This window comes from Pan troglodytes, chromosome 10 (assembly GCF_028858775.2).
Source record: "Pan troglodytes isolate AG18354 chromosome 10, NHGRI_mPanTro3-v2.0_pri, whole genome shotgun sequence".
In the NCBI taxonomy this organism is placed as follows: domain Eukaryota; kingdom Metazoa; phylum Chordata; class Mammalia; order Primates; family Hominidae; genus Pan; species Pan troglodytes.
The window spans coordinates 63,836,240-63,852,204 of NC_072408.2; the positions used below are offsets into that span (position 1 = coordinate 63,836,240).

At 43.4% G+C, this 15,965-nt stretch overlaps 1 protein-coding gene across 5 annotated transcripts; it reads right to left on the reverse strand.

The window, feature by feature from the left end:
• Positions 1–1,189: 1,189 nt before the first annotated feature.
• ETFBKMT (electron transfer flavoprotein subunit beta lysine methyltransferase) lies at positions 1,190–12,775 on the reverse strand. Of its 5 annotated transcripts, none has more exons than XM_001137083.6 (4): positions 12,587–12,775; positions 9,680–10,106; positions 4,055–4,185; positions 1,190–2,623 (listed from the first exon to the last, which is right to left on the reverse strand). In XM_001137083.6, exons 2-4 carry the CDS (start codon positions 9,991–9,993, stop codon positions 2,280–2,282), a joined length of 789 nt encoding a protein of 262 aa, XP_001137083.3. In that variant the 5' UTR covers positions 9,994–10,106; positions 12,587–12,775; the 3' UTR covers positions 1,190–2,279. The 5 variants fall into 5 exon arrangements, with proteins under 5 accessions (XP_001137083.3, XP_009423902.3, XP_009423903.3 ...); XM_009425627.4 differs by having other exon boundaries at positions 12,493–12,614; XM_009425628.4 differs by lacking the exon at positions 12,587–12,775 and adding an exon at positions 10,966–12,490.
• Positions 12,776–15,965: the final 3,190 nt, after the last annotated feature.

Sequence of the window (15,965 nt, forward strand, 5' to 3'; positions counted from 1 at the left end):
AACAACCATAGCTTACAGGGAGCAGAAGCCTGTTGCTGGAGCCAGTACCAGTAGGAACATTTATGCTGTAATTCCTGAGTTGCTGGAGGCTCCATGTGGACGGACTTAAGAATCAAAAGCTCCAGCCTGGCACAGTGGCTCACACCTGTAATCCCAGCACTTTGGGAGGCTGAGGCAGGTGGATCACCTGAGGTCAGGAGTTCAAGACCAGCCTGGCCAACATGGCGAAGCCCTGTCTTTACTAAAAATAAAAAAATTAGCTGGGCATGGTGGTGCATGCCTGTAATCCCAGCTGGGTTTGGTGGTGTATACCTGTAATCCCAGCTACTCGGGAGGCTGAGGCAGGAGAATCACTTTAACCCAGGAGGTGGAGGTTGCAGTGAGCCAAGATCGCGCCATTGCACTCCAGCCTGGGCAATAAGAGTGAAATTCTGTCTCAAAAAAAAAAAAAGAATCAAAAGCTCTAGGAATCTGTCCATAAATATTATCTAACCAGGTGTGGCAACCCTGCAGTCACTCTGAACCTATTCTGCTTTTGGGAGTTGCCAAATTCACAGATTGTTCTTTGCTCAATTAAACTTTGTTAAATTAAAACAAACAAACTCCAGGGGGCCCACTCCTAGGGGAGACACCACACTTTCATAGTTTTACCTCCAGGATACCTACCAGGTTCTCAGGGTGAGGATCAGAGAAAAATCCCCTCTTCTGGTATGAGGATAGGGAAAGTAACCATTTTGAAATATGCCCAAGTGTTCAATTCTCCTTAACAAAAGCCAGTTCTCAAGGGAAACTATTTTACCAGAGCCTCGTTGACCTGGGGGAAAGGAAGCACCCAACTCCAGCTGCCTCTAGCCTTCCTGTCTCACCAAAGGGACAAAAGAAAAGCTGAAAGCACTTGTGAAGGTCACAGCAGGGGCACAGGCTGACTTAACTGACTGAGACTTAATCACAGGACTATAGAACATACCTTCTCCCATACCTTATCACATCAGTTAGGCTACTGTATAATAACAGGGAATTACAGGTGAAAACAACTGCAAGCTTCAGACTCTATATAAGAAGGAATCTGTAGGGAAACTCAAAGATAATAGAGGAGACAATAGCCAGGACACTAGAGGAAAATTTAGCCTGTAATATCTACACTACAGCAAACAGTAGCCCTACCCAGATTTTAAAACCTCATGCTACCTTAGTTTACTTGTTTATTTATCCAATACATCATGTCTAGCTATCAACAAAAAATTACAAGGCATGCTAAGACAAAAAAACAGTCTGAAAAGAAAACAAGCATCGGAATCAGACTCAGTTATGGCAGACATTTTAGAATTACCAGATCATAAATTTAAAATAACTGATTAACATGCAAAGGGCTCTAATGCGAAAAGCATACAACACGCAAGAATGATGGGTGACGTAAGCAGAGATAGAAGCTATAAGAAAAAATCAAAAGGAAGTGATAGAAGTAAAAAACATCGTCAGGCTGGCGTGGTGGCTCATACCTGTAATCCTAGCACTTTGGGAGGCCAAGGCGGGTGGATCACCTGAGGTCAGGAGTTTGAGACAGGCCTGGCCAACATGGCAAAACCCCGTCTCTACTAAAAATACAAAAATTAGCCAGGCATGGTGGTGCATGCCTAAAATCCCAGCTACTCTGGAGGCTGAGACAGGACAATCGCTTAAACAGGGGAGGTGGAGGCTACAGTGAGCTGAGATATGAGCCACTGCACTCCAGCCTGGACGACAGAGCTGAGACTCCATCTCAAAAAAAAAAAGCCCAGAGTTCAAGGCTGCAGTGCCCAATGATTAAGCCTCTGAATAGCCACTGCATTCCAGCCTGGGAGCAAAGTGAGACTGTCTCTAAAAAAAGAAAAAATATATATATAGTCTTCTTCTATGTTTTGTTTTGTTTGTTTAATTCAAAGTTACATCACAGTTGTCCTCAACTACAGAAACAGATCCGGCTACAATGTTTAATTCTTCTCTATTACTTAAATTAAATGCTGCCACCATTGAGTATGGCATTGTATAATCATATTCCTTCAGCAGTTAAAATAGAAAAAAAAAATGCAGATAGAAATGTGTATAATTGGCATGCATAGAAATACAGAACCAGTTACATGACAAAAGTAAACAAAACTCTAAACCTTCATATTTTAAAAACAAGATTTTCCATTTAACAAGAATTACATTCATTAAACTGGAGAGTATCTCCTATAGAGAAAACTTTTAGAGTCAGATCCAAACATTACTATATTCATACTTGGAAGCACTTTGACAACTCAAGGCTGAAAATCCCACACTGTGCTTGTTGTCAGTCCACTGTTTTCCTGCCTAGTAGGCTCCAAAAGTGAATATTCTACCACTTTGTGCAGGTGATGCTGAATGCTGTGTCCACTGAACTGGGGCCGCCCAGGGTCACCAATCAGTACTCGAGTTCTATAGGTCCAGAAGCACTTCTTCAGCCACTGATGAAGACTATCTGCAAGGTCTTCATCATAAAACATATCGCCAAGAACAACAAGGTCCCACTTATCTTGTTCCAAATTCAAAATGTTTTGGATTAAAATAGGAAAAGGATTCAGTCTGTTCAATTCACAATTTAGTGTAATAGCCATTCCTGCAACTTAAAAAAAAAAAAAAGCACAAAATGAATTGGTATATGCTAGGCTGTTATAATTCCATGTTGATTAAATAACTTAGAAGATCTGCTAACAATATATTTTTCTTCCTTTTTGATGAAAGTTGTTTTTTAAAGTAAAGAAGTACAAAGGTTATCCCAATATAAGCTATACCACAATTTCCAAATACATGACTGGATATCCTGAAAACAAACAATTCAAAACACCTAGAAATGCTGGGACTTTTAGGAATATTTGCTGATTTCATTAACCAAAAGATTTTGGTTTTTTACTGTGGACAGGGAAACGAGACTTGGGCTTGATTGAGCATGGCAATAAATTAGAACTGACACCCCTTGGCTGGGTACAGTGGCTCACGCCTATAATCCCAGTACTTTGGGAGGCCGAGGCGGGTGGATCACCTGAGGTCAGGAGTTCGAGACCAGCCTGGCCAACATGGTCAAACCCTGTCTCTAATAAAAATACAAAAATTAGCTGGGCGTGGTGGTGCATGCCTGTAATCCCAGCTACTTGGGAGGCTGAGGCAGGAGAATCACTTGAACCCACGAGGTGGAGGTTGCAGTGAGCCAAGACCGTGCCACTGCACTCCAGCCTGGGCAACAGAGTGAGACTCTGTATCCAAAAAAAAAAAAAAAAGAAAAAAAAAGAACTGAGACTCCTTTATAAAATAAAGGTTTTCAGCCAGGCGCGGTGGCTCATGCTTGTAATCCTAGCACTTTGGGAGGCCAAGACGGGCAGATCACGAGGTCAGGAGATTGAGACCATCCTGACTAACACGGCGAAACCCCATCTCTACTAAAAATACAAAAAAAATTAGCCAGGCATGGTGGCAGGCACCTATAGTCCCAGCTACTCAGGAGGCTGAGGCAGGAGAATGGTGTGAACCCGGGAGGCGGAGTTTGCAGTGAGCTGAGATTGTGCCACTGCACTCCAGCCTGGGTGACAGAGGGAGACTCTGTCTCAAAATAAATAAATAAATAAAATAAAATAAAGGTTTTCAAGGACTATATTCTCAGTGAAAGGGTAAACCAGAAGAAAATCAGATCAAATAAAAACTTACTTACCTGTCTCAGCCTGGGTTCTAATGGAATAAAAATAACCCTCAAAGACAGGCCAATACTCACTTGGGTTTGGGGTCAAATAAACACTATTTACATATTTCAGGAAATTCCTAGCCCATAAATTAACATAAGTGCTCCCTCTGGATGTCTGGCAGACACAAATCCTCTTGGGAAAAATGCACCATCTACTCAGACCTCAGGGGATTCCTACAGATAATGTCCCAGTGCACAGAGATTCACAATGTCCAATCACAAAATACATATAACGATAAGCTACCACACTGAGCACGTGTACATATTTATCCCAGAGAAAAAAAAAAAGAGCCTTAAATATTTTAAAATATGAATCCTTACTAGGGTCTATGTCATTGGCCAAGATCCTTGATGCCCCACTCATCTTAGCAGCAATAGCTGTAGCTCCACATCCACTCCCAAGATCTAATACAGATTTTCCTCTGACAACATCAGGATTATCCAAAAGATACCTAAATTAAAAAGGAGAAACATGTCTCAGAGAGATGAGGAAAAATAAATGTTGGGAACAGGCCCCCCAAAATCTGGCCATAAACTGGCCCCAAAACTGGCTATAAACAAAATCTCTGCAGCACTGTGACATGTTCATGATGGCCATAACACCCGCGCTGGAAGGCTGTGGGTTTACCGGAATGAGGGCAAGGAACACCTGGCCTGCCCAGGGCAGAGAACTGCTTAAAGGCGTTCTTAAACCACAAACAATAGCATGGGCGATCTGTGCCTTAAGGACATGCTCCTGCTGCAGATAACTAACCCAACCCATCCCTTTATTTCAGCCCATCCCTTCATTTCCCATAAGGGATACTTTTAGTTAATCTAATATCTATAGAAACAATGCTAATGACTGGCTTGCTGTTAATAAATATGTGGGTAAATCTCTGTTCGGGGCTCTCAGGTCTGAAGGCTGTGAGACCCCTGATTTCCCACTTCACACCTCTACATTTCTGTGTGTGTATCTTTAATTCCTCTAGCGTCACTGGGTTAGGGTCTCCCCAACCGAGCTGGTCTCAGCAAATAAGAGGTATCCAAAACAAGAAAAAGGAAAAGAAAGAAAAGAGATGTCTTTAGGTTGACTGGACAAAAGAAATAGTGAAAAGTAGCAGAAGAACTTGGTCCAACCTTGGCAAGTTTGGTCTGACTAGAGTGACACAAAAAGTCCATCTCCAGAGCTGGGCAGAGGTGGCAGAAGAAAGGACCTAGTCCTTTGGTCTTTCTCTTCAGCAGGTGTGAAGCACAGTACCACACAACTGACTGATTATGCTATTCAAGTCAATTTTTTTCAAAAAAAAGTTGTAGGCTGGGCACAGTGGCTCATGCCTGTAATCCCAGCACTTTGGGAGACCAAGGTAGGCGGATCACTTGAGGCCAGGAATTCAAGACCAGCCTGGCCAATCTGGCAAAACCCCCTCTCTACTAAAAATCCAAAAGTTAGCTGGGCATGGTGGTGTGTGCGTACAGTCCCAGCTACTCAGGAGGCTGAGGCAGGAGAATCACTTGAACCCAGGAGGTGGAGGTTGCAGTGAGCTGAGATTACGCCACTGTGCTCCAGCCTGGGCGACAGAGCAAGACTCCATCTCAAAAAATTAAAAAAATAAAATAAAAAATACAAAAATTAGCCAGGGATGGTTGTGGGTGCCTATAATCTCAGCTACTTGGGAGGCTGAGGCAGGAGAATTGCTTGAACCTGGGAAGCAGAGGTTGCAGTGAGCCAACATTGCACCACTGCACTCCAACCTGGGTGACACAGCAAGACTGTTTCCAAAAAAAAAAAAAAGTGGTAAAGGAAAATAAAAAGTCTCAGGCCGGGCGCGGTGGCTCACGCCTGTAATCCCAGCACTTTGGGAGGCCGAGACGGGTGGATCACGAGGTCAGGAGATCGAGACCATCCTGGCTAACACAGTGAAACCCCGTCTCTACTAAAAGTATGAAAAAATTAGCTGGGCATGGTGGCGGGCACCTATAGTCCCAGCTACTCGGGGGGCTGAGGCAAGAGAATGGTGTGAACCCGGGAGGCAGAGCTTGCAGTGAGTGGGATTGCACCACTGCACTCCAGCCTGGGCAACAGAGCAAGACTCCGTCTCAAAAAAAAAAAAAAAGTCTCAAGACCCGCAAAACTCAATATGTCAAAAGGAAAGTTAAGCCTGGAGGCCGAGTTAGGGAACACTGTCCTTTTCTCGTGAATAGCTGTTACTTCACAACCTTGTGTCAAAGCGCTATTCATTAGCCAGACCCCTACAAAAGGAAAAGGTCTCAGGGATCTCCAGATGACTGGAGATTGCAAATTGCTCATAAATTCTTTGCAGACCCCTAAACCTTTCGAGATGTACCTCCTTCCATAAACAAGAACATATCAACTGTAACTTTAGGTCTGCTACCTAAGTCTAACTCCTTGTCCACAAAACTACAGTGTTAAATTTCATACTAACAACGTCCATTACAAGCTTATCTTCCTGGGTACAGAATAAAAACAGGACAAGGCTAGGTGCAGTGGCTCACATCTATAATCGCAACACTTTGGGAGGCTGAAGTGGGGAGGATCACTTGAGCTCAGGAGTTTGACAGCCTGAGCAACATAGTGAGACCCTGTCTCTACAAAAAGTACAAAAATTAGTTGCTTATGGTGGTACATGCCTGTAGTCACAGCTACTTGGGAGGCTGAGGTGGGAGGATCACTTGCACCCAGGTCAAGGCTGCAGTGAGCAATGATTGCACCACTGCACTCCAGCCTGGGTGACAAAGTGAGACCCTGTCTCAAGAAAAAAAAACAGGATGAGAGCAATCATTCCTTCACCCGCCCTGAGACACCTACATAATTAACTCTTCTTTACTCCCTATTTTCGAATGTTCACCTTATGTAGAGCATAGATTTACTGGGCACTGACTAAAATCTCACAAGGATGTAATCATTTGCCTCACTGCCTATCCCACCGTTTCCTATATGCCATTTCCTCTTTAAAGAAATTTATAGCCAGGCGCAGTGGCTCACGCCTGTAATCCCAGCACTTTGGGAGGCTGAGCAGGTGGATCACCTGAGGTCAGGAGTTCGAGACCAGCCTGGCCAACATGGTGAAAATCCCATCTCTACTAAAAATACAAAAATTAGCCAGGTGTGGTGGCGGGCACCTGCAATCCCAGCTACTCGGGAGGCTGAGGCAGGAGAATTGCTTGAACCCAGGAGGCAGAGGTTGCAGTGAGTAGAGATCAAGCCATTGCACTACAGCCTGGGTGACAGAGTAAGACTCTGTCTCAAAAAAAAAAAAAAAAAAAAAGAAAGAAAAGAAATGTATAAATGGCCAGGTGTGGTGGCTCACGCCTGTAATCCCAGCACTTTAGGAGGCAAGGTGGGTGGATCACCTGAGGTCAGGAGTTCGAGACCAGCCTGGCCAACAGGGTGAAACCCCGTCTCTACTAAAAATACAAAATTAGCCAGGCATGGTGGTACATGCCTATAATCCCAGCTACTCGGGAGGCTGAGGCAGAGAATCGTTTGAACCCGGGAGGGGAAGGCTGCAGTCTGCCAAGATTGTGCCATTGCACTCCAGCCTGGGCAACAAGAGCAAAACTCCATCTCAAAAAAAAAAAAGAAAGAAAGAAAGAAAAAGAAATGTATAAATACTGTGCCTCCTAAAAACCTCTTAGAAGAGCACGGGCCACAAACTTTCCTGTGACTTGCATTTTTCTTGGGCTTAACAAACCTTGACTGGTTGAGACTCATGCCTCAGTCTCTCATTTGGGCTGACAAAGTATTGAATACTTAGTATGTTCCAGAAACTACCGAGCACCACGAATTAAGACTGACAAAATACTGCTAAAACAAAGACTAAAATTAAGTAAACTCAATCCAAGAGTCACTGTCTCCTCTTGACTCCATCATAGAGTGATTTTCCTGCTGCTTGAAATGTAGTATAATGACCTCTCTGGTAAAACTCAAAGTCCATTTCAACCAAGGAATTTGGACTGGAGCTAAACAGTTACCAAACAAGCGAAGATGGATGGAGAAACGCTGAAATAACAAATTTCAGCTGACTCTTGATCTTAGGATTGGAGTAATAAGGAACAGTGGGTACTACTGAGACAGGAGAATGGCAGAGGAAGTCAGGGGTGAAGGGGACCCATTGGACATAGGCTAGCTGAAGCAATACCAAAAGCAAAACATACAAGATAGCAGAAACAGGACATATGAAATAAGACAGTAAGCAGTAAGAGATACGGGAGTAAGCAATGAGTTAGAACATGCAAGATAAGGAAAATAAGTGGAAAGGGGTTGCAGTAGCAATTTGGTTACAAGAACTAAAAGTAAAGATGAGCAATTTTGTCAGAAAAGATAAAATAAGGTTAAGCAAGGATGCACAATTAGCTTATGAGAAATAAAGTGCGGTTTAGGCACAATGAGGGAAAGGCAAGGATGAGCAATTCACTTACGAAAAACAAAGTAAGGTTAAGCAAGTGAGGAAAAAACATATAAAAGGCCATGAACTATAACAAACTGGGGCTGATACCACTCGCAGGTCAGCCTGATCCGTTGCTGATTGCATTCTGCTTAACAAACTGTTTGCTGCCTTGCTACTTGTATGTGTCATGTCCAATTCTTTGTTGATGGCACCAAGAACCTGGGACTTGACATCAACCAGTTAACACTATGGCAAAGTAGAGGCATACATGCCCTGTCTAAATAGCTGCTACTGCCAGGCACGATGGCTCATGCCTGTAATCCCAGCACTTTGGGAGGCCGAGGCTGGCGGATCACTTGAGGTCAGGGGTTCGAGACCAGCCTGGTCAACATGGTGAAACCCTGTCTCTACTAAAAATACAAAATTAAGCCAGGCGCGGTGGCTCACGCCTGTAATCCCAGCACTTTGGGAGGCCGAGGAGGGTGGATCACGAGGTCAGAAGTTCGAGACCAGCCTGATCAACATGGTGAAACCCCGTCTCTACTAAAAATACAAAAATTAGCCGGGCATGGTGGCATGAGCCTGTAGTCCCAGCTACTCAGGAGGGTGAGGCAGGAGAATGGCGTGAACCCGGGAGGCGGGGCTTGCAGTGAGCCGAGATCACACCACTGCACTCCAGCCTGGGTGACAGAGTGAGACTCTGTCTCAAAAAAAAAAAAATTTTTTTTTTGTAGAGATAGGGGTATCACTACGTTGCCTATGCTGGTCTCAAACTCTTGACTTCAAGCTGTCCTCCTGCACTGGCTTCCTAAAGCACTGGGATTACAGGCACTGCACCCAACAGAAGAGGGAAACTTTGAACAGCCCACTCACTCGCAGCTCCTGTTTTATGGGAAAATAAGCAACTCTGGAAGGAATGTGAGGTTTATGGAGCGACATTCGCTGAATTAAAGGAGAGCGGAAGGACTGGGTGTTTAGCTTCCATCTAGGAACTCTGCAATGGTCATGCGCTATGAACTATGAACCTCCTAACAGGTGAGATTTCTGGATCACTTATAGCTATCCAGGGTCTTGACAGCTGACTCTAGGATTTCTCTTGGGGAGACAGTTACTTGGGAAAATAGCTTGATAAGCTTGGGTTAGAATGGGAAATTATGCAACAAGGCAACAAAAAATATGGCTAACCTGAGGCTAGGCTCAGAGGCTCATGTCTGTAATACCAGCACTTGGGGAGGTTGAGGAGGCCAGATGTTTAAGACCAGCCTGGACAACATAGCAAGATCCTGTCTCTACCAAAAAAAAAAAAAAAAAAAAAAGAAAGAAAAAAGAAAACAAGAAGACTGAGTTTTGCCGGTTTCTGTTTTGTTTTGTTTTTGAGACAGGCCAGGCGAGAGTGCAGTGGCAGGATCACAGCTTACAGCCTCAGCCTCCCAAAGTACTGAGACTACAGGCATGAGCCACCACGCCTAGCATTGCTCTGGTTTTTTGTAGAGGTTGGAGGGAACTGAAAACAGCAAAGATCTGTAGCGCCTTAAAGGTTTCATTAGGGTAGTACCTAGACAGGGCTTGGCCTCCTGGCCAGTAGATTGCCCAGTAAGGATCACTGTGGGGCCACAGGTCAGCTCTCTCCCACCAGAATTTGCATCTGGGGGTCAAAAGCCGCAACTGGATTTCAGGGGTGAGGCTACCACTGCTGGTGACTTCAGTGTTCTCCTCCAGGAAAGCCTTTATCTCAGGGTCCAAAAAGCTTCCAGCTCCTCTCCAGGGACACTGGCCACAGGGAAACAAGAGAAGACCACTGCTTCGTAGAGCCTGCAAGAGGAGACCACAGTGGTTCCTGTGTGCTTTCCAACCTAGACTCAAAGCCATCAGTCCTTTCCCCAAACACAGGTTCTGTCAATGTTCTGTTGATAATGGCTGCTTCTCAAGGAGAATGAACAAGGGTGTGTCTCCCAACTTGATCTCAACCGGAACCTCTGACTCTGAAAAAAAAAAAAAAAGTAATACTGAGAATTCTGAGGAAGAGCAACATTTCTAGATCCTATTACATAATAAGAAAATATTGGCCGGGCGCGGTGGCTCACGCCTGTAATCCCTGCACTTTGGGAGGCCAAGGCGGGTGGATCACGAGGTCAGGTGTTCAAGACCAGTGTGGCCATCATGGTGAAACCCTGTCTCTACTAAAAATACAAAAAATTACCCAGGCGTGGTGGCAGGTACCTGTAATCTCACTACTTGAGAATTGCTTGAACCCGGGAGGCGGAGGTTGCAGTGTGCCGAGATCGCACCATTGCATTCCAGCCTGGGCAACAAGAGCAAAACTCCGTCTCATAAAAAAAAAAAAAAGAAATAAAATATTACAGTGTATATTACTGTATCTGATGATTCACATGTGCAAGTTCATTTCAGATGAAAGCTTTGGTGCATCAATTGGGAAAATCCAATCTTTTTAAATGATACTTTTCACAAGAGAATCCTTTTAGTAATTTAACACAACAAATATACAAGCATTTGATTTTGAAAGAATCCTCAAGAAAATGCCTCTTACAGGAAATCAGCCATACAGTCATCCTTCAGTATCCTCAAGTGATTGGTTCCGGTATCCCCTGCTTCCAGGATACCACAATCAGAGGATACTCAAGTCCCTTATATAAAATGGCATCATATTTGTATATAAACTAGGCATATGCTGTGGTATACTTTACTTTAAATCATCTCTGGATGACTCATAATACTTAATACAATGTAAATGCTATATAAGTAGTTGTTACACTATTTTTGTGTTATTTTTATTGTTGTAATTTTATATTGCTATATTGTTATATTGTGGGCCAACTGTACCTTTAAAGTTCTTTCATAAATTTAACAAAGTAGGCATGCTTGGTAACTGTGAACAAAATAACAAAAGTCTTCTGTCTTCAGGAAGCTTATATTCTAGTGGTGGGATAAAGCAGTTAACAGGGCAAACACAGTTTTTGCCTTTATGAAGTCTAGCCAAGAGTTCTGGGGGTTAATGAATTTATAATTGTCTGTGGGCAGAGATATATTAATACAAATTATATTGACTACTCTATTTCATTAAAGATTGTTGTATCATAAAACAATGCAATCAAGATTCAGGTTTTTTCCTTTAAAAGTACTGTATGCATTTAATTGTAATAAAAAAACATCAACTCCTAAATCTCTTTCTGTAAAAGTATCTGATGGTTCGATTTTACCAAGCCTAAACCGAAAAGATTTGCTCCAACAGAAAAACACCTGTGCAATTGATCACTAAGATTTGTTTAAAAATATATATATATAGAAAAACACCCGGATTAGAATAAATGAGAATGAGGAACAACTTAAACACAACTTAAACACCCAGTTGTTTGGGGACCTCGGATCTCTTCTGCATAAATGTTTTAAATGGTCTTAAATCCACTAAAGTATTTAGGGGTCAAAAATCCAAATCCCCACAAGGGGCTGGACATCATAAATGAGTGATGCAGGCTGGCTGTAAAATAACAGAGGGGCTGTGGCAAGCTGGAGACTGTTTTCAAACAGTTCAAAAAGGCTAGGCAGGACATGCTGCCAGATCCTCCGATTTCTCAAAATCATCAAAAAAATCTAGATATTGACACATTAGCTTCCACCTTTTTTTTTTTTTTTTTTTTTTTTTTGAGACAGAGTCTCTGTTGCCCAGGCTGGAGTGCAGTGGCGTGATCTCGGCTCACTGCAACCTCCGACTCCCAGGTTCAAGCGATTCTCCTACCTCAGCCTCCCGAGTCCTGGGATTACAGGGGCGTGCCACCACGCCCGGCTAATTTTTGTATTTTTTTTTTTTTTTTTTTTTTTTAGTAGAGACGAGGTTTCGCCATGTTGGCCAGACTGGTCTGGAACTCCTGACCTGAAGCGATCCTCCTGCCTCGACCTCCCAAAGTGCTGGGATTACAGGCGCGAGCCACCACGCCCGGCCAGCTTCGGCTTGTAAACATCAGCAACTCATTCAAATATCAAAACACAGGGCAGGCCAAAATGCATGTCAGGTCATACATAGCCTGTGAACTCAGCGTAGACTTCCAGTGGGTGTTAGTTACCCCACATCAGTGTCCTGGGATCGTAGGGGTCTCTCAGGGCCTGATATCCCACTAGACTAATTGTTAAGCAGTACTAGGCTGTCACTTGAATCACACAACGCAGCCTAAGTTTAAAGGTAACGCAGAGCAAATAGAGATTATTTGGGATTTGGACCCCATGTCATTTAGATCGGCGCTTCCCTCTCCCGTCCCAGCACCGATGAGGCATGGGTTATGAAGTATGTGACTGTGGTGACCACTTGGTATTTTTCTTAATGAGAAGGAGAGCTGATGGGATGAAAATAGTTACGTTCCAGAACGGGTAGACGGCGGCGTCATTTTCCTCCAGAGGCGGGGTGGAGTCGATCTTAAAGGGGCAGGCACCGTCCTCCTTGTCTCCTTACCTAGCTTTGCTGACACCGCCCTCGGAAGTAAAGCACAGGGCTCGCCTGTCACTCGCCCTGGCGACTCTTCCCGCTCATGCTTTACATTTCCGGGGTCCCGCTACCCAAACTGAGCCACGCTCTAGCAGAGCGCCGCGGCCCGGCAGGGGGCGGGATGGACGGCGGCCCCTCGCGGCCCCGCCCTTTTTCCCAGCAGCCCTTTCTTTCTCCTCCACTTTCTTAAAGGGACAGAAGCGCGAAACCAAAGGGCGCCCTGACCTCACCTGGAAAATAAGGGAACGTTAAATCTGTGTGCAATGTTTGTAGAATTTTGATTCCTAAAAAGTTCATTCTGAAACTATGCAACACCTACTATGTGCCAGTCGCACTTCCAGGCACCGGGCATGGAGTGGTGAGCAAAATAGACACCGTATATTAAAAAAAAAAAAAAAAAAACACAGTATAAGCCCTCTGTGCTGCCTACATTCAACTGCGATTAAATCATAATGAATGTCCTTTCTTTTCTAATAATTCATAAATTCACTATCAATTTATTTGCAGCCTATATCACTCGAGTCTGGATCTACATATATCCACCTTTCAACTGGACCCACATCCCACTGGCCCCTCAACTCAACGCTCAAAGTTAACTCACCATCTGACCTGACAACAATTAAAACCTGCTCTGGCGTGCTAGAGGGGGGAAAACGGTCCAAAACTAAGAAACAGGAAAATCGTGTTTCTGCATTTTAGTTTGCAGTTTGAGAAATGCACTGGCACCTGCCTGTTCAAAATTAGAATTTGTCGCTTGGGTTCTGCGCTCCTGCCATAGGTGTGACAGCTTTCTGTCTTTCCATGTAAACTGGAATCTTTAGGAACTACTACAAGGAAAGGAAACTTTGTGGTTCCAGTCAACAGCCCCAGATGCAGCCTTATCATTTCCTTCTTAGTTGAATGGTGTATTTGCTACATTCTTGTTGATAAGCTATACACCTTGCATTTCACAGTATTCAGTATTCTGCCTTAGATTTCCTGTGTAATAACTGATATAATGTGTTTATGAACTGCATTCATCCACTTATGAGCTGCTTTTTTCTTAATTAGTTGCTGATGTAAACGCTTGTTTTCTCAACTATAACTTTTCATTACCACACACTCTCCGATTCTCCTGCTAGCAGTGAACATTGATCCATGTTCAAGATCAATTTCTATAAGAAATATTGTTTTTAACCAGCTTCTGTGTTCTATCCCAATTAATAGTTTGAACATCCCAGTCACTGCCCAAGAAACCAGAACGAACAGGCTAACCTAACATTTTTACAAAAGAGGGTTGGTTCCTGGAAAAAAGCTTGGTAGTCATCACTGAAGATGCATTCAATAATGTTTGGATAACTCATTCAAAACTTGCAACTTGGCTGAAGGGACTGCAACATGCCTTTCCTGTCCCATAATGGTTTTAAAACTGGTCCAGTTCTTTCTATCCCTCCTGCCATTGCCTTAGTTTGGCATTATAATGGCTTGCCTGGGTTCCTATAACTTGTCTATCTCTAATTCTGCCTTCCTTAAAACTATTCTTTTTTTTTTTTTTTTTTTTTTTTGAGATGAAGTCTTCCTCCGTCGCCCAGGCTGGAGTGCAGTGGCATGATCTCGGCTCACTGTAACCTCTGCCTCCTGGGTTCAAGCCATTCTCCTGCCTCAGCTTCCCCAGTAGCTGGGATTATAGGCGCACACCACCACACCCAGCTAATTTTTGTGTCTTTAGTAGAGACGGGGTTTCATCATGTTGGTCAGGCTGGTGTCCAACTTTTGACCTCGTGATCCGCCCACCTCGGCCTCCCAAAGTGCTGGGATTACAGGTGTGAGCCACTGCGACCGGCCAAGATTATTCTTTATATTGCAGCTTAAATGATTTTTTTCTGAAACTTAGATTCCATAGTCTAGAAAAGGCCTGCCCTTCCTGTAGTCCCAGACAAAGCATGAAAAACAGGGATATATGGATTTTCTTTTCTGTTGTTTGGTGTTGATGCATTGTAATGTCTTAATAGAAAGGACCGTCTAGATTTTAACAAAATTGACCCACATACATCCAGGCAGACTTGTGAACTGATAACAATTTGAGCTGTTGTCTATCCTTGTGATTTTTTTACTTTAAATACCTGCCCTACATTTTTGTTTACAAAGCCAGTTCTCTAATAATTGGTCCCTCTTGCAGGTGCTAGTAAAAAATTCTATTCCCTACACAACTTTGTCTTTAAGGGTTTTTCGGTTTTTCAACAAGTTATTCAATTACACTTATTAACTGTATGATCTTGGACACATTGCTAAACCTTCTTAATAATCAGTTTCTTCATCTGTAAAATAGTGATGATAATAATAATGTTTTAGGAAGATTTAATAAGATAAAAGCACATCTTGTTTAGCCCAGTTCCTGGCATGTAGTAAATGCTTGCTAAGTGTGCTATTACAGTGATGATCATTATTAGAAACACAGAGATAGTGTTGATGAGCAGCAGATCGGGTTTTCAGTTAAAGGTGAGAGGATCAAACTTGAATTTTAGAAAAATGTTTTATGCTGCAGGTAGCAAAGAGTTAAAGCGGGGGCAAGACTGAAGACAAGGAAACTGCCATTGGAGGATATTATGGTAATCCAAGCAAACAATAATGGAGACAGAACTAAGGTAACTGCAATAGGGATGGAAAGAATTGGAACATTTGAAAATGATTAAGGATGAGCTATTAGCAGGACTTGGAGACTAATTAAATACACTCGTTTAACCGTAATGCTAGCCAATCTAAGGGCAAGATGGTTTCTCTTGCTCCACTCGATTGGCCTGTGCTGTTCATCAGCAGGCTATCTGTGTTCTCCCTTGCTTAAAACCTGCTCTAGCTCCCCAGACCTTCAATGGTACAGCCGGATTCCTGACCACAGCTTTCCTGGCCCATGCTGATCAGTCCCAACTTAACCTATCCTGCCTCTTTTCAAAACACTCCTCTTCTCCCCTCTCTGCTGCAATTTGTTTTCCTCCCACAGCGCCTTGTTCTCTCATCCCTAGGCCTTGTTGAAGACAGAAAGCTGCCACTGCTAACCGCTCCTCACTGTCCAAAGCACCTACTCGTCCTTCAGAACTCAGTTCAACGTTAAGGTCCTCTGAAAAGCCTTCCCCAACACGCCAGCCTACACGCTAATCTTCCTATTTTCTTAGCTTCCTATGGGCATGTACAACAAGCATATCAAGCAGAACCGTCACTGCCTAGACTTGAAAGCAGACCATGTCATACTTCTTTTAACCTCTGGCACAGACACTCAATAAACTGTTAAATGAAAGAAAAGGCAAATACATGAGTAAAATAACAAACATTACATATCAGTATCTCATTTAAAAAATTTACTTTTAACAGC